We start from the raw sequence: 22,032 nt of genomic DNA, 5'->3' as shown, positions 1-22,032 counted from the left end.
CAAGCCTCTGAGTCTATGCGTAATGTGTAGGAGAAATTGAGTTTTGTAGCATGTGGTTATTTGGCTTGTCAGATGGCAAGACACCCTCCTGGTTATCTTTTCCTGCTTATTGGGCGTCATGTTATGCACATTTACATACTATGTGTAGTAAAAGTAGTAATCTGTGCAGCATATCTACTGAGTTATCTTTATGTATAGATAGAGTATATTCAATTTATGGGATCCTTTTTTAAGAGACATATATAAGTGGTTTATACATGCACCATAGTAATTATCATAGGATAACAGCTACTCCAGAGTACAGTGGCAGGTCAAAAGTTTGAATCCAGTGGTATTACCGCTAGCTTAACTAGGAAATTCCTTGCTATACTGCCGCAATTTATATCTTAAGATACCCTCTCCAAATTAACAATATCACGGCGCTGTACTAAAAGCAATCACTGTAGATGCAATTATACATATTTAGGCTCTATAGTATTGGATAGGATCATTATAAGCTTCATAGAAAGCATCATAATATCGCTTATAGGACTATTATGACTGCTAGTTGTTGAGATTCTATCCGGATCCCTAATCAGGCTAGCGGTAAATACATTGGATTCAAACATTTGACGTGCCACTGTATATTACTCTACCTAAAGATGGGTAGGCCCCCTCTAATCTATGCAATCTGGGTGTGCATGCTTACATAACTAACTAGAGAATATTCGGTTTTCTTCCATTATAGTGTTTATACTTTATCCTTATATGAAATTTTGACCAGGTATTTATGCCATGGCTATTTCAGTATTCTTAACTGCCATAATCATAATTACCATTATCTTTATGCCTTCCATAAGATACCCATAGGCAATCTATATGAGCTGGCGAAGTTTCAAAATCCTGTCTGGGTGTCGTATGTCTGGCGGCAACCTTTCCTGAGAAAGATTAGCCATAATCAGAAACCAAGGATCCTGACCGTCTCCTTTGTGGTATTTGGCTGCATCAAATGGGCGAAACCCAGCTGTTGGCGGCAATTCCACTGTAGTGCGTACCGATCATTTAAACCACAAGAAGTATTGCAACAGCAGGATAGAGGCCAGGAGAAATTAGTCTCCGGGAATGGCAGTCATTGCTATCTTGAGACAAATTGATATGTTCGGACATTATATGGATATATAGGCATTGACATAAGACTAGCATTCCACCCCAATATGCCAGAGAATGAAATATCGAGGATACCTAACATTATTCAAACATAAATGTCACGTGTTTTCATAATATATATTCAATCCATATATAACTGCCAATGTAGTTAATCCATTATCGAGCCTTCTACTGGTGAGTCACCAGGAAATAGATGAAGAAAAGCTAGGTAGCTACCTCTCTACAGTCGTCGATAATAATAATGAGTGATCCTTGAATACATATCAGGTAACCGACTAGCAAGGCCATTAGTAAGCAAAATTGATAGTTGATACATCACACCAACCTGACATCCGCAACAATAGTACTCTCTTCACCGCCAATAATTGACACTCATATGCTTTCATCTATACTCCATTTTACAAGTACTACGATTACATCAAGCACCAAGCCCCGCTGTAACTTTGTCTGTCTCTGGGATCCCTGTCAACTCATTCTTTACAACCAAGAGCTTCTTCGAATTCCCTACCCTCCAGCCAACCCCTCCAAAAGAGCCTCAACCCCGCCAAACCTTTTACTCACCCGATCAACCTCCCGAAAATCGGTACTAACCAGCGCCCATAAGTGTCCAGCAAGGCTTCTCTGTGCATAGTACGCGCCTAGCACGTGTCAGAGGTCAAGCTGTAGAACGGACAGGGTTGCCAGTCCTTGAGACAGGATGTCTGTTTCCATACAAGAATTGGACAACACTGTCCGGGCCTTCTACGAGGGCAAAGGGGATTTGGTGAGGCACCATAATGATTCCGGCCAATATGTACGATTTTGATTAGAGCTTGAATTGCTGACTTCACAATGCGACTTTCCGTTCAGCAAAAGCAAGCCCAGCAGACTCTAACAGAAGTGAGTATTACCTGAACTCCAAGACGCAGTTTAGGGTAACTGACTCGCCTTGACAACCAGTTCAAGCAAAACCCGGATGCTTGGTTGATTGTGGGTAATATACTACAAGAATCATCGTATTTGCAAACAAAGTGTAAGGCAACGTCTCGCTTGTTCTCCTCGTATGTGCTTCACTTGATACATCTCATGCTGACCATGGTAGACCTCGCGCTGCAGGTTCTTGACGATGTGATTATGACCAGATGGAAAGTTTTACCAAGAGAGCAGTGTCTTGGTAAGCAGTAGAAGTCGCGTGTTCCTTTTGTCAACTCAAGACTAAGAGCACTCAGGCATACGAAATTTCATCGTCAACTTCATTATCGAAAACTCCAAGTCAGAAGAAAAGCTCAGAAGTGAACGCGCGTTTTTGAATAAGCTCAACCTGGTCCTCGTTTCTATCCTCAAGCAAGAGTGGCCCCACAATTGGCCGACTTTCATCAATGAAATAATCTCGTCTTGCCATACGAGTCTCTCTATCTGCGAAAACAATATGGCCATCCTTCGCTTGTTATCAGAGGAAGTATTTGACTTCTCGCAGGATCAGATGACTTCTATCAAGGCCAGAAATCTCAAGACTTCCATGACACAGGAATTCTCATCTATCTTCCAGCTGTGCTCCGAAGTTTTGAATACAGCAAACCAGCCGAGCCTGATCAAAGCCACATTAGAGACTCTCCTTCGATTTCTGAATTGGATACCTCTCGGATACATATTTGAGACTCCCATCATCAACACGCTATTAACTCGTTTCTTGGACGTTCCCGATTTCCGGAATGTGACATTAAAGTGTCTCACAGAGATTGGGGGACTGCAAATTGGCAACCCTTACAATTACGATGAAAGATTGGTTCAAATGTTCACTGAGACATTGACCATAGTCTCGAAGACCATCCCACTCTCCATGGATTTAAAGCAAACATATGCCAAAAGCAATTCACGGGATCAGGAGTTCGTCCTCAACTTAGCACTGTTCCTCTCCAGCTTTTTCAGTGCTCATCTAAATGTAAGTATTGCAAAATAGTCCTGAGATTGGATGTTGACAAGAATACTGACCACTGTGCTCAGCTCATTGAAAAGTTACCGAATCGGGACTATCTCACACATGCTCATTTTTACCTTATCCGTATCAGTCAGATCGACGACAGAGAGGTCTTCAAAATTTGTCTAGAGTACTGGACGAGACTAGTGCAGGAGCTGTACGAGGAGATGCAACAACTTCCAATCACAGATATCAATCCCTTGGTTAGCATGGGAGTCAGTGGGTTGTCAAACGGAGGGGCACCGCACCCTAGCACCCTTGCCAATTACCCCCTCCGCAAGCATAAGTACGAGGAGGTCCTGTCCAACCTTCGCACTGTCATGATCGAGAAAATGGTCAGGCCAGAAGAAGTCTTGATTGTTGAAAACGACGAGGGCGAAATTGTTCGCGAATTCGTCAAAGAAAGCGACACGATTCAGCTCTACAAGACAATAAGGGAGTGTTTGGTCTATCTGACACACCTTGACGTCGTTGACACCGAAAATATCATGATCGAGAAGTTGGCTAAACAGGTGGACGGGTCTGAGTGGTCATGGGCTAATTGCAATACTCTATGTTGGGCAATTGGGTCAATCTCGGGGGCCATGAATGAGGAGACTGAAAAGCGGTTCCTTGTCACTGTGATCAAGGACCTTCTGGGTCTCACGGAAATGAAGCGAGGAAAAGACAACAAAGCAGTCGTCGCCAGTAACATTATGTATATTGTAGGGCAGTATCCGCGTTTCTTGAAGGCCCATTGGAAATTCCTGAAGACGGTTGTCAACAAATTGTTTGAATTTATGCATGAAACACATGAAGGTCAGTTACGCGGCGGATTTCCAGTGCCTTTTTTCTGACAAATACCAGGTGTCCAAGATATGGCGTGCGATACATTTATCAAGATCGCAAACAAGTGTAGGCGCCATTTTGTCGCCCTTCAGCCTGGGGAGAACGAGCCATTTATCGAGGAAATTGTTCGAAACATGAGAAAGATCACCTGTGACCTTTCACCACAACAAGTTCACACTTTCTACGAGGCGTGCGGCTATATGATTTCAGCACAAGGCCAGAAAAGCCTCCAGGATCGTTTGATTGAGAACCTGATGTCTCTTCCCAACTCTGCGTGGGATGCTATTATTGCTCAGGCGAATCAAGACCCGTCCATACTTCAAGATGGAGAAACGATAAAGATCATCGGCAACATTATGAAGACGAATGTCGCAGCATGTTCCTCGATTGGCACTTACTTTTATTCCCAGATTGGTCGCATCTACCATGATATGCTGAACATGTATCGGGCTTCCAGTCAACTCATTAACGATGCCGTTGCGCACGATGGTAAATACGCTTTCTTGCTGTCTTCCTTTCACCCCCCCTGCGTCCTCATTGTCTAATGTCCAACAGGCAACATCGCCACCAAGACTCCGAAAGTCCGAGGGCTTCGGACCATCAAAAAGGAGATTCTTAAACTGATCGATACCTATGTGCAGAAAGCTGATGATCTGGAGATGGTCAACGCTAATATGGTCCCACCACTTCTGGAGGCTGTTCTGGTGGACTATAACCGAAATGTTCCCGACGCGCGGGAAGCAGAGGTGCTGAACGTCATGACCACAATCGTTCATAAATTACATGTATGTAACATTCCCGGGCAAGCATCGCTTTTGAAAACGTTATCGAATCTGACTTACCTCATTAGAGCCTTATGGAAGACAAAGTTCCTTTAATCATGGAGAGTGTGTTCGAATGCACCCTCGAGATGATCAACAAAGACTTCCACGAGTATCCAGAGCACCGTGTGCAATTTTTTAAATTGCTCCAAGCGATCAATTTATACTGTTTCCCGGCGCTACTCAAACTTGATGCCACGCAATTCAAGTTTGTGATCGACTCTTGCATGTGGGCCAGTAAACATGACAATCGTGAAGTGGAAAATACCGGCCTTACAATGTGCCTCGAACTGATGAACAATATGGCTGAGACCGATACGCAAACGTCGAGTATTTTCTTTCGCCAGTTTTTCATTCCAATTCTTCAAGACGTGTTCTTTGTCCTTACCGACAGCGATCACAAAGCAGGTTCGTATACATCCATGGTATTAGAGTAGCTCACACTAACATTCTGGCAGGGTTCAAATCTCAAGCAATGCTACTGTCCCGTATGTTCTACTTCATTGAATCCGGAAAGGTCCAAGAACCCATCTATTCCCCCGAGCAAGCGCCACTTGGGACATCCAACAAAGACTTCTTGCAAGAATACGTTGCGAACCTCTTGCAAAATGCTTTCAAGAATCTTCAGGAGTAAGTTTGGCTGCTAACCCGGTCTCGATTGAAAGGGTGCTAATTTTGTCGCAGGATACAAATCAAGCAGTTTGTAGTTGGCTTGTTTACCTTCAATGATGACTTTAACAAGTTCAAGACTCATTTGCGGGATTTCTTGATCTCTTTGAAAGAGTTCGCAGGTGATAATGCAGAGCTTTATGCAGAGGAGAGAGAGCAGGCTCTGCGGGATGCGCAGGCTGCAGAACGAGACCGGGCAATGAGAGTTGGTGGACTTTTGAAGCCGTCTGAAATGGATCAGGAGGATGAGCTCTGACTCGACTTGGAACTCCGCACTGAATTACCAGTGAGCTCATTAGATAGAGCTACAAAAGACTTAGACGAGTTGGTGACTCCGGAAGATGGCCTCAACGGTTGGTCCCTTTACGGGCTTTGAAGCTTTGAATACTGCTCGTTCTACTGCATGTTTCGGCGTGCTACGTGTCAAACAGGGCTTACTCCCTTTGCCATCTTGACTACCCTTTACTCGCATCCGATATGGACGTGGTTTTGGGTCTCTCTCCGCAAACTGACGTGTCACTTTGTAATTTCGCTCTTCTTGCCTGACGCTCATCTATGGACTGTGCTTTAGTGAGAACAACTCGCCAGTTGAGGCCGTAATGCTTCTACTGATTTGACTACACCAGGTATATCTCCTTCAATCTACACTACCTAACCCGATGAGGATAGTTGGAGAGGGGCCCAGACGATTGGGATGCTTCTGGTGTTTCCGGCAACCTGAACATAAAATTGAACCTTTCTGGATCCTGAGCTCACTCTTTTGTTGGATCGGCAACCATTGTGCTTAGTATGGCACTAGCACGGTAGTAGCTCTGAGCGCGACTGTGATGTACTCTGAATCGAATCAACCATGTAGAGAGGTAGCTACATAGTAATATAAATACTATATACCTCTAGTACTGGAAGGGAGAACATGTCTGCAGGAGTACGATAGTAAATCAGTTGAAGTAGGATAAAAGCGGTGAGGGACTAGTCCCGGAAGACTTTCATATACCTCTCTCTGAGGTATATAGTATCGCACACCCCTCATCTCAACCCCACTACTTAAAGAAGAGGTTTGAACGATATATATGAATAATGTCACGCACTAGACAAGTACCCTCAAACACAGCATCCAGCTCTCATATTCAGTTGTTATCCTCAGCAGGCCCACAAGGAAACAATTCTGTCCGTATTTCAGGCACACTGAGATTGAGAGCCGAGAATGACAGTATCGCCACAGACCAGATTGAGGACGCAACGCCAGGGCGACATATAAGATGGACTGAAGATGTTGTAGACAACGAGGGAATGGGTAAAAAGAGCTCAAAAGGTACGCGAATTTGGAATAGGCTACAAAAGCCGTCAGCAACGATCTACTTACTTTCTCTTGTCTCTTCCTCTCTTCTACTCTTTCCCCTTTATTTTCAAGAAGTCTATATTCGCCATCACTTGCATCGCCTTCCATGCGATTCAGATTGGACGCTAATCACGATAATGCCGGGCTGTCTTTAACCCATACAGTATGTTGCATCTACCATAAACCTCGGTCTGTAGGGGAAAGCAGTTCGGAGTCCGATGATTCGACATCGAGTTCCTCCGAGTCGGAAAGTGACAGCGATGTAGATTGCCGTCATTCGAAAGGCCACGCACAGAACAAACAAAATGCAAAAGATACGAGTCAATCTGCTTCAAACCCGTCATTGAATCGAGGACGCAGTCCCTCCTGCACAAAACGCCATCACAGGAGAAACGGGAAGAGGAAGCCAAGTCCGAATGCATACGAGAAAATGCCAAAAGTAAAGGGCCAGCCCAGAAATTCGGGGCTGTAGCCTATGTATCAACTTCATTCCTCATCTGCAAATACCGCGGCATATAAATCGCTTGTCATCCCGCTGGACGTCGTGGTATGCAATAACACTTGAAACCATTGACTCGGACGAGTAACTGCCAGAGGAGCGGGAGGTGGGATACAAAGTACAGACCTCTGTCTGGATTGACTCCGTTTCATATCCTGACCGTCAATGGGAAGAAAACAGAGCGAATAAAAAGAAGACAGAAGAGAAATGGAGCAATATTACGAACTATGAACATGGAATTCCTGTGGTGTCTGCCATAAGAGTCTTGTCAGTGGATTTAGACTGAGCTAGGATCAATCGCCGCAAAATCATGAGTGTTCGATCAGATGTTATATTGTCAAGATTCGTGCCGGCCCATGGAATAGCTGATTCATAGCATCATACTTTTTCTTCGTGCGACCGCCCGATGCCCACGTTTCAAACGTCCTCCATCCATTGCTTTTGAATTTGATCTCGTTTCTTCATCGAGTACTGCGCTATCGCTGTCAGCGTTCTCGGCCGGCGTCGTTGACGTCGATACCTCAGAACAAGCACCCGATGTCGACAACTTCCGAGTCGAATGCAGATCCGTCCCTGATTCGCCTCGGGTATGCTGGGTGGATGGTTTAAGGTGTGAAGAGTGGCGTCGAGGGTGTTTGCGTCTACCAGGAGTCGGCTCTGATTCTTCTGTAACATGTCTTTGCGACGAGTCCGTATCATCTGGGGATTGTGAGTCGAGCTCATTGTTTCTCCCGGCAATTGAAATGCGGGTCGTAGTCTGGTCCTCCCATCCTCTGGGCTTGCTGTTTTCAACAGAGTAGCTTGGTTTCTCACTAGCGCTCGATGACAGTTCGGGATGTAGAGTATCATGGTCCTCTTCGTCAGCGGTGACAGTCTTTGCCAAGATGCTCTTCTTTCTTCTGAGAGAAATCATGTTTACAGGAGAACGTGATGAATGACCTGAAGCCTTTCCCAATATTGATATGGGTTCCCTCGTCGTCCCTGGCGAACACTTTGGTTTTTTTGCTTGGCTGATATCGGTCTGTAACCCCATGTCTCCCTCATCTGCAGACTCGGGGAGTGCAGCTGTGTTCCATGTCTTGCTCAGCTTCCCCCCCCCGACAGCAGGAACAAATTCGTTTGTGGGTCGACGCATTTTGTCTCTCAGGTTCGGTTCCGCATAGCTCACGACAGATCTTTGACGTCTTGACGGGCGTGACGGAGGGGCGCTTAATAATGAAGTCGTTCCAGAGCCACTTTGAACTATAGATACAGTTTTTGCAGGGGACAATTGTTCTGATTGCTGTGCCTCCTTGTTTGGAAGTACGACTATATCGTGAGCAATGGTTTCTTTCCGCTCATTCTCATTCGAACATTGGCGGGAGAAATTCCCAACGAAGCTACCCTGTTGCTGGCACATTGATTCTTCTCCGGGCTCTACTAAATCGAGAGACCCTTTCTGTCTTTGCGATTTCTTGTGCATGCCATCATGGACTGTTGCAGGAGGGTGTTCGTCTGGGGAGGTGATGCTAAGGTTGCCATTCTCTGTGATTCACAGTTAACAAGCCGTTCATGCTGCTTTTAAACCGTAAGGGAGTTTACATACTTGGTTCAAGAGCCTTGCGTTGAGTTGCTTTGTGGGTACCAGAATCGCGCTTCGGCTGCGCGTCCTCTTTCAGTAGTGAATTCCTCCTACGGGTAGACACACGTCCTTCGTCTTTCCCGAGCGAAGAGTGGCGCGGCCGTCTGTATTGGAAATCATCATCGCCTATACTGGTCGAGAGATATTCGTCTTCACGATCTGCGCTAAATTTCCTTTTGTGCCCAGCCCTCCTTGGAGATATTGTCTCGTCCAGCTCAGTGATTGAGGGCCTGCTCGACGTTGGTGAAATATCGTTCGAGGTGGAAGGGTCTGGCTCTTGTGTCTTCCTTGTCATTAAATTCGAGAATAACGCTGAGCCGTCCAACCTCTCATCAACGCCAAGTAGCTCGATGTTTTCAAGATCTTTCTCAGAAGCCTGTGGGCTAGCCTCTCGATCTTGTGTTGTCGATAGTGGCGATGGTGCCTCCGTCGGGTCTGGAGCGGCACAGATCTCACGATCAGAATCGATCAGGTGTCGTATCTCCTGCGACCTGATGTTGATAAGCACAAAATACCTATGTTTAACGAGATTTTCGACCAATACTTACTCAAGGGTTTCTCGCGGGTAGCATTTGTCTTCGAGAATTACCGGCAGACCTCCCTGTTCTTTAGACATCAAGTTGATCTCAGGGTCTGGTTTCCTGTATGTGGATTCGGATCTCGACAGTTTGAGTTGCCTGAGACCTCCGGCGCCTAATCTGTCACCACAGGACTTCCCCAACCTGCGTGGTAATGTGCCCAATTCGTTCACGATATTGCTTAACTCTGCTAACTTGTCGTCTAATCTCGTTTTGATATCATAGACACCATCGTGGAGCGATTTGGCCGATTCAAACCTCTCCAACTCTTGACTCAGCATTATGACCTGCTCCCGTAGGGAAACGTTCTCAGCGAGCAGATTGGAAACATCGGATTCAAGAGTGCGAATACGAAGGGACTGTATTGAATTGACACGGGCAATCTCGCGGTTCTGCCGCACAAATCGTCGCTTCACTAATATTGACACACGAGGAATCAATAAGAACCTCGGAAGAGAAATACATGTGACGCACATAAGGAATCAGGGAGGGTCAAGGACGGGGCGGTGGAGAGAGGAAGCTGGATAATAGGGATAGGAGAGTGAGAGCAGCTTACAGATATCAATGGGCTCTGTCGGAGCTGTTGATTCATTCAATCGAGCCATGTTACTGAAAGTTCATGCCAAATGGAATGCCTCCTCTTCAGTTACTGGCGACGTAGACCTGAGGAGAGAAGGATAGCTGAAAGGTTGTAGACAGCGTCAGATAATTAAGTCTCGGTTTGTTTATAACTCTGTCAGGCCCTGAGGCGGAATGGGCATAATATGTATGCTCTACCACGGAGCGGATGCTAAATGTAAACAGGACCGGTTCATAGTTGGCGGTAGTGTGGGCGAAGTTCCATTGTTGATGTTTGTCCACATAGGGCCTAGTAGAGTGGGGACTAGGGAAGGCACAAGCAAAACTAGGCTTATCTTAGCCATTTGTACAGGCTTTGTTGCTTTACTCTCTTGGGCCCCTCAACTGGATTTTCAATAATCAGAGCATTTAGACAGTATCTATCTCTTCTTCTTTTCTTTCTCTTTGGGAATCGACACACTTGGCTTGTACAAACCACAAACTGCGCTGATCTCACAGGTGTCATGGCATATTCATCGTCGCGTCCCACTTCCGCAGTTTTGGCCGGCACATCAACATCATCGTCTATTCGTCAACAGAGCAGTCATAATGCCATCTCACACCAGCAGTCTTTAGCTCTATCATCTCGCATTGTCTCCAAGAAAGCTGAGCTCGAGAATTTGGTGCGGCTGCGGGATCTAAGTGGCGTCATGGCGATGCAAATGCAGGTCTTAGAGACGAAAATAGGTACATTAAAAGATGGTACAGAAGGTTCGCTGCCTCATTGTTCCGCTTTCAGCATTCTTCTACAGTTTTTGCACAATATTGAGGTTGCGAATTTTACATGATCACTGAACGGAAAGAGAAAGATTCGGATAAGATTGTATACAGTCACTAACTTGAGCAAATTCTTGACTTCTAGCTGTGGCCTGTGTACTTGCAAATTGGGACAACGTTCTACGGACTATCAGTATGGCTTCAAGTAAGTCCGGCATGTTCTTTAGTCATGAGGCGCTCAACGTTGTTTTCCCATGAACTTGTTTCGGCAGAAATCACTGATGTTTCATGCCAACCTAGCAATAGCTGCAGTTTCCATAAGCACAAAAGAGCAATCCACAAGCGTTGAGACTGGCAATAGCTTAATGGTTGAGCGCCGTCTGCCGGCAACCCTGGTGCGAATTCCCGTGGAAGAACGAGAAAGGCCGCAGGACTGAGACATGCAATGATCTCTCCCAACATGGCCATATTCTGGCGAGTTAATATTTGTTTTCCCTAACATGTGGGTGAGGCATTCCGGATATTGATGATGCTCCTGTCATTGGCAATATCAACCATCAATTTTGAAGCTTGATGCCTCCAAAAGAATCCTGGGGAATGCCAGGAGTTTCACAGGCATCATGTTTGATGGACTTGGGTGGTTGACAAGGAATCTCATTTATGTCCGCGGCAGACTACTATTTAGTCTCTGGTAAATTCCTGATGCATTAAGCTCCCAAGGACGGCAAGCTGAATTTTTGGTGTTCTTGCATGACACATGCTCAGCGGTACTGAGTTTTTAAGCCAGATGCGGGCCGGAAAGCGCTTGCAGGTAATGTCTGTCGGTTCGCCGATAGCTATAGTCATGAGCCTATGTACGACTGGAGGTCAATTCTGATGCTGTTTTCCCCCATGATAGGCTGTCTATGGTCTAGTCTGTTACGCCGTTTAAACCCGATGGGGAGATTCGCCGTATCACCGTCTATAAGTGGTGATATTTGCGAAATGTCAACTACTGACAGATGGTTATGGGACTATGCCTGGCTCGCAGAGGGAGACTTTCCCTTGACAATTCTTTACAAAGCAAATAGCTTACTGAGAACATGCAGTGCACATTGATTAACTGGCTAATCTGTCATTTGTAGATGGTGTTGGAGTACCCATGGGCTTTCGTCGAGTGTCTGTCAAAGTAGGTGTCCTCCTTGATATCAGCCCCGTTTCTTTCCCATTATAGCTTTCTTAGCAACACCCCATCAAATATCAGCTCTGGTAAGTGATTATATCAGATCTCATCATACACGACTACCTATCTACCATACTAGTTTTGATTCCTGTGGGCGGCGTTTCAGATATTTTGCCATTTACAGTATCATATAGAGCGCAATTTCCTATAACCACCAGCCTGACGATATTTGTACTTAATTAGCAGGGCCAACTAGTCAGAGGGGGGTGGGTTAAAATGAAATTTGAACGTAATCATGCGAGGTATCCCAACCAGATTTGCAGCCGGACGATACATTTTAGGGAAACTTAGATGTTCTAAACTCTCCGCACAGCTTTGGGGTCCTCCTCTTGGTTCTTAAGCGAAGGTTTGTATTACAATTATACATGCACTCCCAACAGAATGCTTGATACATAATAGCGATTTAAGGGTTGTCCTCAACACTATCCTCAGCTCAATCTCTGTTTACATGGCTACGACGAGCCAACGTCCAGGATGGGTTTGATACGACCTTGAGGTTGAGCAGCCCATTTCTCCATCATGAAGACTGACCTATTTGGCTGAGACACTCCTGATTCATGCATGCTGCATATAACCCTAATTGCCATTTGTTCAGTCCTCCTGGACAATATTCTTCATCGACCTCTGCAAGGGAGGTGACGATGAGGTGATATTTAAATTATGGCTACCCTCACGCACACCTCATCACTTCAGAGTCTTGTCTACACACTATAATGAGTGTAATCATATAGAGCTTAACCGATGTAAAAGACTGGTGCAAAGAAAATAAAGGGCGTCTAGCCCGACAGAGTTGGACGAATCATGTTAGGGATATCATTTCCCACTTGCTGTTTCTATACTTAGAAGAACTACTTGATCGCAGGGAGTAGCTGAACATGTCCCTTCATGCTTTCACATTCAGAGCAACTGTTTTTCCGTTGTCAAAAGGAGTTTGGACTCGCAAGTACATATAACAACGCCGCTGGCGCGGTTAAGCCAAGGCTTGTGTAAGGGCTTGCTCATTTCTTGGAACAAAGCGGACCTTGTACTTCTTGGGAATCGCAACCAGACTTGTGGGGTCCGAGTTCCCATTAATGGGATGCCAGTCAACGTCGTCGTGTGGTTCGATATAGAAACTGTTCAGAGTGCGCATAAAGACCAGGTACAATTCACGGTTAGCAAGCAGTGAGCCGGCACACATGCGATAGCCAATGCCATAGGTCAGCATGGGTGCATCTGGTTGTTCAAACCATCTCTCCGGTCTGAATTCCTCGGGATCGCTCCAAACTTCTGGGTCTAGGTGCGTATTCGTCAGCGTCAACAGCCAAGGCGAAAAATCAAGAATGGCTGAGCTCCTACCCATATTACAAGCCCAAGAATTCAGAAAGAAGACTGTGCCCTTCGGAATGACCTTGCCATCGTAAGTGATGTCTTTGATAGAGGTCCGCGGAAGCGCAAGGCGGAGGACAGTATAATATCTGTGAATTCTCAGTCATAATTTTCAGGCCGGACGAGCAAAACCGAAGATTCAACTGAAGAATGGGATCTCACCTCAGGCATTCCCTCACGAGTGCAGCGACGTATGCGCACTTCTGGTCATCTTGGGCATCGCACAAGGGCTCATCCTCGCTGAACAAGTCTTGGATCGCTTTTGCCGCCTTCTTCTGGATATCAGGGCGACGAGACAGCAGACAAAAACTCCAAGCCACGAGTGTGGTGATAGTGTCAAGGCCTCCGGAGAGCATAGTCAAGCTGATAGATATGAGTTCTTCTTTATTCAATTTCGCTTCCTTGTCGAGGATAACGTTGGCTTGAATGCAAGGCTTGTGAATGCCTTTCTCCATCCGGTCATCCAGGTCCCGGTTAAGCGCATTAAGATATCGGTCACGCCGGTCTCTCATCTCTTTTGCTTTCCTCGAGTTGGTGCTGAAGGGGTTCAGCCGCAAGAGGGGAATGTAATCCTGCAGATTGCCCGTGGTGCTTCTAAATTTGCTGATCTCCTCCTCCACATGCGTAATCTCATCGAACAGATCTTCCTCTTGTGATGCCACTCGCACTCCCCAATTAAGCGTCAAGGATAAACTCAAACTGAGACGCTGGATCATTGCCATAGGATCCACGGGTGTCTTTCCGCCATTTCCATATTTAAGAAGCTCTGACACAAACGCATTTGTCTCCACGTCCAAGTGTGACACGTAAGACTCAACCGATGGCCGGTTGAGAGCCGATGCAGCGCCCTTTCTTCTCCTTTTCAGAGACTCACTATAGGGAGAAGTTCCGATTGTCGTTCCAGCGGTGTTCGACACAATCTATTCGAGACGTTAGTCTAGGCTCTAGGAGAGACCAAGGCAGGATATGATCTTTCACTTACTCTGTGAAAAGTATAGAACTCGGGTCTTGAGCTGAGGGCTTGCGCATTTTGACCGAAAAGGACCTTGGCTGCGGCAGCTGAGTTGACGACTATGACGGGTATATTACCCAGTTGAATTTGGTAGACGGGCCCGAAGGTCTTCGACCATATACGGTACTGTTCAGCCGCATTTTTGCGAATTTGTGCCAGATTTCCAATCAAAGGGAGACCGCGGGGACCCTTAAATCCTGGTACGCGAGCAGATGCACGGATAAACTCATTTATGATGATATAAATTATCGGCACAACCAGTGCTGTGACGGCCAGAGACTGGAGAGGGTGTCGAAGGACGTTGTGTTGCAATGAGGACACTGCTGCTGCTATCGCCATGATAAACGTAAAGTCCAACAGAAACTCACTTAACCATGGTTGAGAGTTAATAGAGAGGGATATCCATCTCACCCCGGATGTTAATATAGGGCCGACTGTCTCTGACTCCTGCAACTGAACTGTTTAATCTCTCAAACCCCTTACTCAGAGAGGAACATTTCCGCTCCCTCTAATGTATGTGACAGTCAACACACGTCGATTCCCACCCCGCATTTTCTAGCCAGAAAGAAGCCGGGGGTAGCATGCCCGAGTTTCAATGCACTGAAGGGCTTCATTCGTTGCGTGTGGGGGATGGCTGGTGTTGCCGAGCGAATTCCGCCCCCGGAATAATTCCGCCATATTTTTCAACTCCGTTGGTGGGAGACGAATCAATCAATAACACACGCCTTCCATCTACATAATAAATTCCGAGCCTCCAGGAGAATTCGAGCCCATCGACATATGTCAAAATGTTGAGGACGTCGCCATGCTCATTTGAACGCAGTGTTCCTCGATCGAATTCAGAGCACAAGCCCATGCAAATTTGTAAAACTGCACGCCCAAATCTAGCACCCTCTACGGGTGCTGGGGAAGGTGTCATGCTTCTAGATGCACGCTACAGAGTCAAGAAATCGAATACCATGATGGCATTCTTCAGGAACCATCTGAGATGTTGATTGCGACCTGTGACAGAATAGAGAGTACTCTTGAGAGACCTCCTTCTCAGAGAATCGAAGTATGAAAGCATGGCTTCTGGGGTTCAATTAATTGGCGGAAAAATAATCAGGACCCTTAAGCCTCACGCACAGATGACCGAGGTCATTAAGATAAGGTTGTTGGTGCTCTCCCGGCTAGGGATACCCTAGTTAGGATTATTGTACTTCTCAAGTCTGGACTATCTAGACTCATTCTACGGAGTACTCTGTACGAACTATGAAGTGCTAAGGTAGGTAAGGTAGGGGGATACTCCGTACCTAACTTCTTTCTAATGATCGGTATGGCGGACCGTAGGGCACAGCACGGCGGCCGACAGAGCCTTCAGTCTGCTTTACGTATCGTCAATCACCATTGATTAAGGCCATTTAAAAGTTTAGAGGCTGAAGGGAAGCCAGACTTGCCTTATTTCGGAATTGAGACTGCATTACTATTCGCGACTTCTCTCGTGTCAACGAAGGAACCCTTAGGAGCTAGACTGATATTCGATTATCAATGCTTTTTCTTGACAGTTTGATCCGACTTCAAGGGTAGATAGATACTCATCAACGAGTCGAGAAATCTGAAATATTGGAAGTTGGTCCGTAGCTTCCCATTTGGACTTATTATTCAACAATCCCTCGGTTTCCTGTCTATTGGGGGCTGTCCAACTGAGAAGACAGGGATTACTGCTAAACCGGGGCACATTAGGTAGTTATGAGTTATGTATGACCTTTTACTATTCAGATCTTTGGAACCGGATCTAGGTATGATATAATAATCCCCACCACGCTTAGAATTACAGGTCAAGGTACCTCTCTATGGAGTACTCCGTATCCACTCCAAGTACATTTGCCGCTAAATCCCAACCAGCTAATCGAAGAAGAGGACAAGCTTGAATAGTAATACTAACTATCTATAGGATAAGTTCAATGATGAAGGCTTTGAGCCTACCTCCACAGACTGTCCTTACTTTTCACCCCCTTGTCGATCAGAGGAACTGGGAACATGACAGTCTTGTGATTTGATTAAAGTCTCTGAGTTCATCCATCTCCATAAAGGGTTTTGTACCAATAGTACACTATATATTGTCTGAACATATCCTTGCCAAAATATCCCAGGACCGTACAACGAACTACTGCATACTCAGCATAGGCTTCATTCACTATCCATCTTCCCAAGTAGTGCGTATCTGTGGAGGGGAAGAAGAAGAAAAGAAGATAACAGCCATAGCACGAATAACAGAGGAAACTATCTACCACCTACAGGGCAGTTAAGCTAGGACATTAGTACTCCGTAAGGTATTTAGTAGTGTGTGCTCCGTACCAGCGTTCAGTCTGCTAAGGTACATAGTCTAGCCTCGTCGATCAGACCACAAAAAGTTTGCTGGTCACATGCCGGCCATCAGCTCGGGAACGATGTCCGAATTAGTGGATCAGCTTTACCCACACCGGGGACTCCCGAGATTCTAATTGGTGGGACAACACTGATATGCGCAGTGACACCGTCATTGTGGTCCACCCCCCATTCTGCCTTTGATCATTCCTCCAGTCCAATCCTTCATTCCCTGTTATGGGCTGTGGCGACTAGCGACTGGTGGGAAATTACGTAGATAAGGTAAGGTACCCGCGAGACCTTTCATTTTTAGGTAACTTGCGCTTTATGACGCATTCAGAAGAAAGAAAGTTACCCGGAGTTGCTCGTTGCACAGAGTCCGACATTTTATTGCTAATGACAGGTTGGCCGACTTTTACTCCGTATGCTGAGTACTACCTAAAGTACGCATCTTCCAGAGGTTGAGGTGCTTCCCCTTCGTGGTGCATACCATAAGTAGGCAAGGCACCTTAGTCATATCATTTCGTCGTCTGTTATTGTTTTCTCTGCGTTTTATTACCCATTTTATTATTAATTAATAGGTTCTGTTTATCTGCAAGGCTTGTGAGGTTATTAGCTTAGTAGTTCTTGTCCCTAAGTCCGAATACTGGTTCCGAGTTAACTTTTCAAATATCTCACCGCCTACGTGATTGGCCTCTGAACAGGTAAGGTACTTATGGTCAAGACGACGGAGTATCTATTACCGTTATATATTGTCAAAGTCTCATCAATCTATCCCATCATCCTCTTTATACATTTTCTCTCTCTTGAACCTCCATCTCCGCCTCTCTTCTCTCCTCCCCCCTCTCCCGCCCGCCCAATTCACAGATTCTAATTATATAGTATAGGTATGTATTGCAGTGTCTAATCCGCTTCTACACCTCCCTCTTATTCGTATCCACTCTCAAGTGACTGGTTTCGTCACCGATTGTGCCCATTTCCCCACTACCAACCCACGTTGCTGGCCCTGTACAGCTGTACTCTATATATTTCGTTTTGTGACCCTGCGTACATACTCTGAGGCCTTTTTTTTCGCTGAGACCCGCCAACTAATCCATCTATCTAAGCGAATCGGAACTTCATCTCGCGCGTTGGACCAAGTCGCAACTACCGATCATTCTCGACTGCCGATCCGCAAGCTGAGATATAGATTCGATAGATTCATTCACATATTATGGCCGCTCGTCACTCTCGCAAGTTTCTGAGACCTCTGCTCTACACATCTGCTGCGGCAGCAACAGGAGCTGGTGTCCTCTACATATCATACCGCCCCCGCAATATTCCTGGCTCGGAAGCGCCCGCCGTACCACCGCCTGGCTACCATGAAGGGAAGCTTGTCCCTCCCAGTTTTCCCGCGATAAAATCGCGGCTAGAGCAGATCGAAGACCTCAAACGGAGTTCTTCTGGCAATGACGATGAATACGACCTTCTCGTTATCGGCGGCGGCGCTACCGGCTCGGGAATAGCGCTTGACGCTGCAACTCGAGGTCTGAAAGTAGCTGTCGTGGAAAGAGATGACTTTAGCGCCGGCACTAGCAGCAAGAGTACAAAACTTGTACACGGTGGGGTTCGATATCTCGAGAAGGCTGTGTGGGAGTTGGATTATAATCAGTAAGGACGCCCTCAGTGCACCCACAGAATGACCAGCAGAGGTCCACAACTCGGCTCTACTAGCCACTAACATCTTTGGCTTGATCTCAGATATAAACTTGTGAAGGAGGCATTGAGAGAGCGCAAATACTTTTTGAATACAGCGCCCCATCTCTCCAGTTGGCTTCCTATCATGGTGCCAGTGCAAAAATGGTGGCAAGCGCCTTACTTCTGGGCCGGTACAAAGGCCTATGACTGGTTGGCCGGTTCCGAAGGCATAGAGAGCTCATATTTTCTCACCAAGAGCAAAGCCATTGATGCGTTCCCTATGTTGAGAAGGGACAACCTCGTCGGTGCGATGGTTTACTATGGTATGTGTTCTCCACACGCCATGTCTGATGCTCTCGTGTTTGGCGGGTTAAATGCTAATGTCCTGCAGATGGAGCGCACAATGATTCTCGGATGAATGTGTCTCTAGCAATGACTGCAGCTTTGTATGGAAGCACAGTCGTAAACCACATGCAGGTTACTGGCTTAACCAAAGATGAAACAGGACAATTGAATGGGGCCCGCGTGAAGGACTTGATTCCGGGAAAGAATGGTCAAGAGGCACAGGAATTCACAATCAGAGCTAAGGGCATTATCAACGCCACTGGTCCCTTCACTGATTCCATCCGGAAAATGGACGAGCCCGATGTCAAAGAGATTGTAGCTCCCAGTGCTGGCGTCCACGTCATCCTTCCGGGTTACTACAGCCCCTCGAAAATGGGCCTCATTGATCCGTCTACTTCCGATGGGCGCGTCATCTTCTTTCTTCCGTGGCAGGGAAACACTATAGCAGGTACGACCGATCAGCCGACAGAGATCACGACCCAGCCCGAGCCTTCTGAAAAGGACATCAACTGGATTCTCTCTGAAGTTCGCGGCTACCTAGCCCCAGATATTAACGTCGAACGAAGTGATGTGCTTGCTGCTTGGTCCGGAATCCGCCCGCTGGTTCGTGACCCTAAAGTCAAGAGCTCCGAAGCCTTGGTTCGCAACCATCTAATCTCCGTTTCTCCGTCTGGCTTGTTGACTTGCGCTGGCGGCAAATGGACCACGTACCGTCAAATGGCCGAGGATGCCGTGGACGAGGCGATCAAGGTGTTCGGCCTAAAAACCCGGGAGGTGTCCCAGGTTCCGGACATCAGTGGAGTTGGTGGAAGTGGTTTGGTCTCCGACGGTGCCGTACTTGATGGTAGCTGCCAGACCCACCAAGTCCGCTTGATTGGAGCCCATGGATACTCCAAAACCCTCTTCATCAACCTCATTCAGCACTTCGGCCTCGAGACTGACGTGGCCAAGCATCTGACTGAATCTTATGGCGACCGCGCATGGCAGGTTGCAGCTCTGTCTGCTCCGACAGATGCTCGCTTCCCCCTCCGGGGCCGACGTATCTCGGCGTTGTATCCGTTCATTGACGGTGAAGTTCGCTATGCCGTCCGCCACGAATATGCTCAAACTGCAGTTGATGTCATTGCGCGCAGAACCCGGTTGGCTTTCCTCAATGCTGAAGCAGCACTTGAAGCTCTTCCTGGGATCATCGACTTGATGGGCGCTGAACTCAACTGGGACGACAAGCGAAAGGAAGTCGAATGGAAGGACTCTCTTTCATTCCTTTCGTCAATGGGACTCCCGAAGTCTCTTCTTGGAATGTCCAGATCGGAGGTTGAGGCAGGCAGGGTGAAGGAATTGGACCTTGTGCAGTGGAAATCGTCGAGAACCGGTGAGTGACCAATGCAAGATCTCTTTGTTGGCTAGGCTAATTAAATGTTCAGAACCACCAGCAGACATGCTCAACGGTGATAAGAGCAAAGATAGCTCGAAATCGTCTGATCCGTTGATCAGCCCTGACTCCCCGGCCAATAAATAGACATGATAATGATATATAGATGGCGAGATTTTGTAATATATGCCGAAAATGTCCCTTTTTTTCATTGTGCCTATAGATCATCAATATTTTCACTCTTTTGCATTGTTGATACGGACCATTTTTCTCCGTGCTTCAGCAGAATCGCCGCGTGTGTCATTGCTGCAGCCAGTGCGATGCAATGGAATACAGAAGCATACATTTGTCAACCAGCTACGAGTAGCATTTGCAGCTCCTGACAGGGCTTCAAAGAATATATGTGTCTAAGGACGGCGTTCAGGCATGAAGTACAGCTTGCTTGACAAGACTGTGAAGTGAAGTCCATGGGAAATCCGCCGTTGCAGTTGGTTGCAAGTTGAGCAAAAAGACAAAAAAGGTTGTAGTCCAGATATTGGTAAGGTCGTGCCCGGAATCGAACCAGGATTGCCAGAATCAGAATCTGGAGTGATAACCATTACACTACACAACCTGGTGCTGTTGAAAAGGGCCTGATTACCAACTTAAGGTCGTGCCCTTTATAGTACAAAGAATTACACTGGCCCATAACTACCTACTAGTATGACCCAATTGAAGGCTGGTTGATATTATTACTACCCCTTACTCCTCGTAGTGAACTACCATCTTCTCGAAAAAATGGTCCCTATCAGAGACCAAGGCATTAGACGTGGCATGGGGCCCTGAGGGGTCCAGGGGCCCAGAGCGTTGACCCTATATAAGCATGACCTGGGCTGATGTTTCATGGTTATAACATTCCGATATCAATGCTATACTAGCTGCTACGAACACTAACTTCTTATGAGGTGGTAGATATTTAAATGGTTGGGGCATTTTCTTCACATAACTAAATTAACATACAGCTTTTATGGTGACAACATGTTATTTATCCATCCTGACATGTTTCATCCTAGAGGCATGGTCAGGATGATTAGGTTGATGACTGACCAAAAAGAAATGTAAATGGCTAGGACAGGTAGTAGTAATAACAAGAAAAAAAAAACAGGTCGCGCCCGGAATCGAACCAGGATTGCCAGAATCAGAATCTGGAGTGATAACCATTACACTACGCAACCAGATGACGGTACCGAGTACGAAATTAATTATATATAAAGGATAAAAGTAAGTTCATAGCAGGCAACTTGGGAAAGGAGTGCAAAACTTGGGGCCATGTACCATACCTACAATAACACGATAGGTTGGCGTGATCCACTCTATATTTACCCGTGGGCGCAGCCCTATATCGATCTGCCATAGTGCAGCTCTTTAATATTTCTAACTAATTCCTAGTATGTGCATGCGAAAGCTAAAGCTACCTAGCTGCGCATGCCATCTCGAAAGAGTAACCAGGGCTCTGAGGGAAATAGAAAGAACAGTACTGGGAACCGTTGAATTGGCAAGACATTTCTGCCTGTAGTTAAGAAACGTAGTTTCTTAAAAGGCATCAATGTGTGGTTCTGTATGGTTCTTCTAACAAGTCATGGTGCAGTAGGATGTGACCCCTATTCGGAGTACTGTATATTTCTTGTACCTAAAGTTCTAGAAATCCCCAAGTGGATGTTGTAGGATACTAGCCTAGTATCTATCCAAGTGAGCCCATGATGTCTGCATGCACTCAGTTACGTTCATTTATATCTATTATATCCAGCAGAAAAAGTAATGTTTAGGAGGATGCCTCTTTCAGATCAGAAATTTAGTGTTAAGCCAGGCATGATGTGACCCCATGGTCAAATCATAATAGGTCTTTTGCCTCAGTTTG

The 22,032-nt window shown here is 46.3% G+C and overlaps 4 protein-coding genes and 2 non-coding genes across 6 annotated transcripts; 2 read left to right on the top strand and 4 right to left on the bottom strand.

Annotated features, from left to right (window-relative positions):
* Positions 1-1,843: 1,843 nt before the first annotated feature.
* Aud_008683 (exportin CRM1) lies at positions 1,844-5,677 on the top strand (the record flags this gene model as incomplete). The annotated part of the gene is made up of 11 exons (XM_043293548.1): positions 1,844-1,909; positions 1,996-2,025; positions 2,086-2,158; positions 2,228-2,299; positions 2,355-3,067; positions 3,130-3,901; positions 3,950-4,420; positions 4,487-4,716; positions 4,782-5,160; positions 5,211-5,382; positions 5,437-5,677. 11 exons carry the CDS (start codon positions 1,844-1,846, stop codon positions 5,675-5,677), a joined length of 3,219 nt encoding a protein of 1,072 aa, XP_043149483.1.
* A 1,952-nt stretch (positions 5,678-7,629) lies between these two features.
* Aud_008682 (shugoshin family protein) lies at positions 7,630-10,063 on the bottom strand (the record flags this gene model as incomplete). The annotated part of the gene is made up of 4 exons (XM_043293547.1): positions 7,630-8,783; positions 8,845-9,371; positions 9,429-9,873; positions 10,015-10,063. The coding sequence occupies 4 exons, from the start codon at positions 10,061-10,063 to the stop codon at positions 7,630-7,632; spliced, it is 2,175 nt and encodes a 724-aa protein (XP_043149482.1).
* A 2,922-nt stretch (positions 10,064-12,985) lies between these two features.
* Positions 12,986-14,734, bottom strand: Aud_008681 (cytochrome P450; the record flags this gene model as incomplete). Its single annotated transcript, XM_043293546.1, has 4 exons — positions 12,986-13,290; positions 13,354-13,472; positions 13,546-14,303; positions 14,366-14,734. The coding sequence occupies 4 exons, from the start codon at positions 14,732-14,734 to the stop codon at positions 12,986-12,988; spliced, it is 1,551 nt and encodes a 516-aa protein (XP_043149481.1).
* Positions 14,735-17,954: 3,220 nt separating this feature from the next.
* Positions 17,955-20,282, top strand: Aud_008680 (glycerol-3-phosphate dehydrogenase GUT2; the record flags this gene model as incomplete). The annotated part of the gene is made up of 4 exons (XM_043293545.1): positions 17,955-18,391; positions 18,482-18,741; positions 18,810-20,135; positions 20,188-20,282. 4 exons carry the CDS (start codon positions 17,955-17,957, stop codon positions 20,280-20,282), a joined length of 2,118 nt encoding a protein of 705 aa, XP_043149480.1.
* Positions 20,283-20,676: 394 nt separating this feature from the next.
* On the bottom strand, positions 20,677-20,748 carry Aud_008679. The gene has a single exon. It is a non-coding gene; the product is annotated as a tRNA-Gln (tRNA).
* Positions 20,749-21,277: 529 nt separating this feature from the next.
* On the bottom strand, positions 21,278-21,349 carry Aud_008678. The gene has a single exon. It is a non-coding gene; the product is annotated as a tRNA-Gln (tRNA).
* Positions 21,350-22,032: the final 683 nt, after the last annotated feature.

The sequence above is a fragment of the Aspergillus udagawae genome (assembly GCF_001078395.1).
Source record: "Aspergillus udagawae IFM 46973 DNA, scaffold_6, whole genome shotgun sequence".
NCBI classification, from domain to species: domain Eukaryota; kingdom Fungi; phylum Ascomycota; class Eurotiomycetes; order Eurotiales; family Aspergillaceae; genus Aspergillus; species Aspergillus udagawae.
The sequence above is the reverse complement of the archived record's forward strand: the minus strand, read 5'-3'. Positions and strand labels throughout refer to the sequence as shown.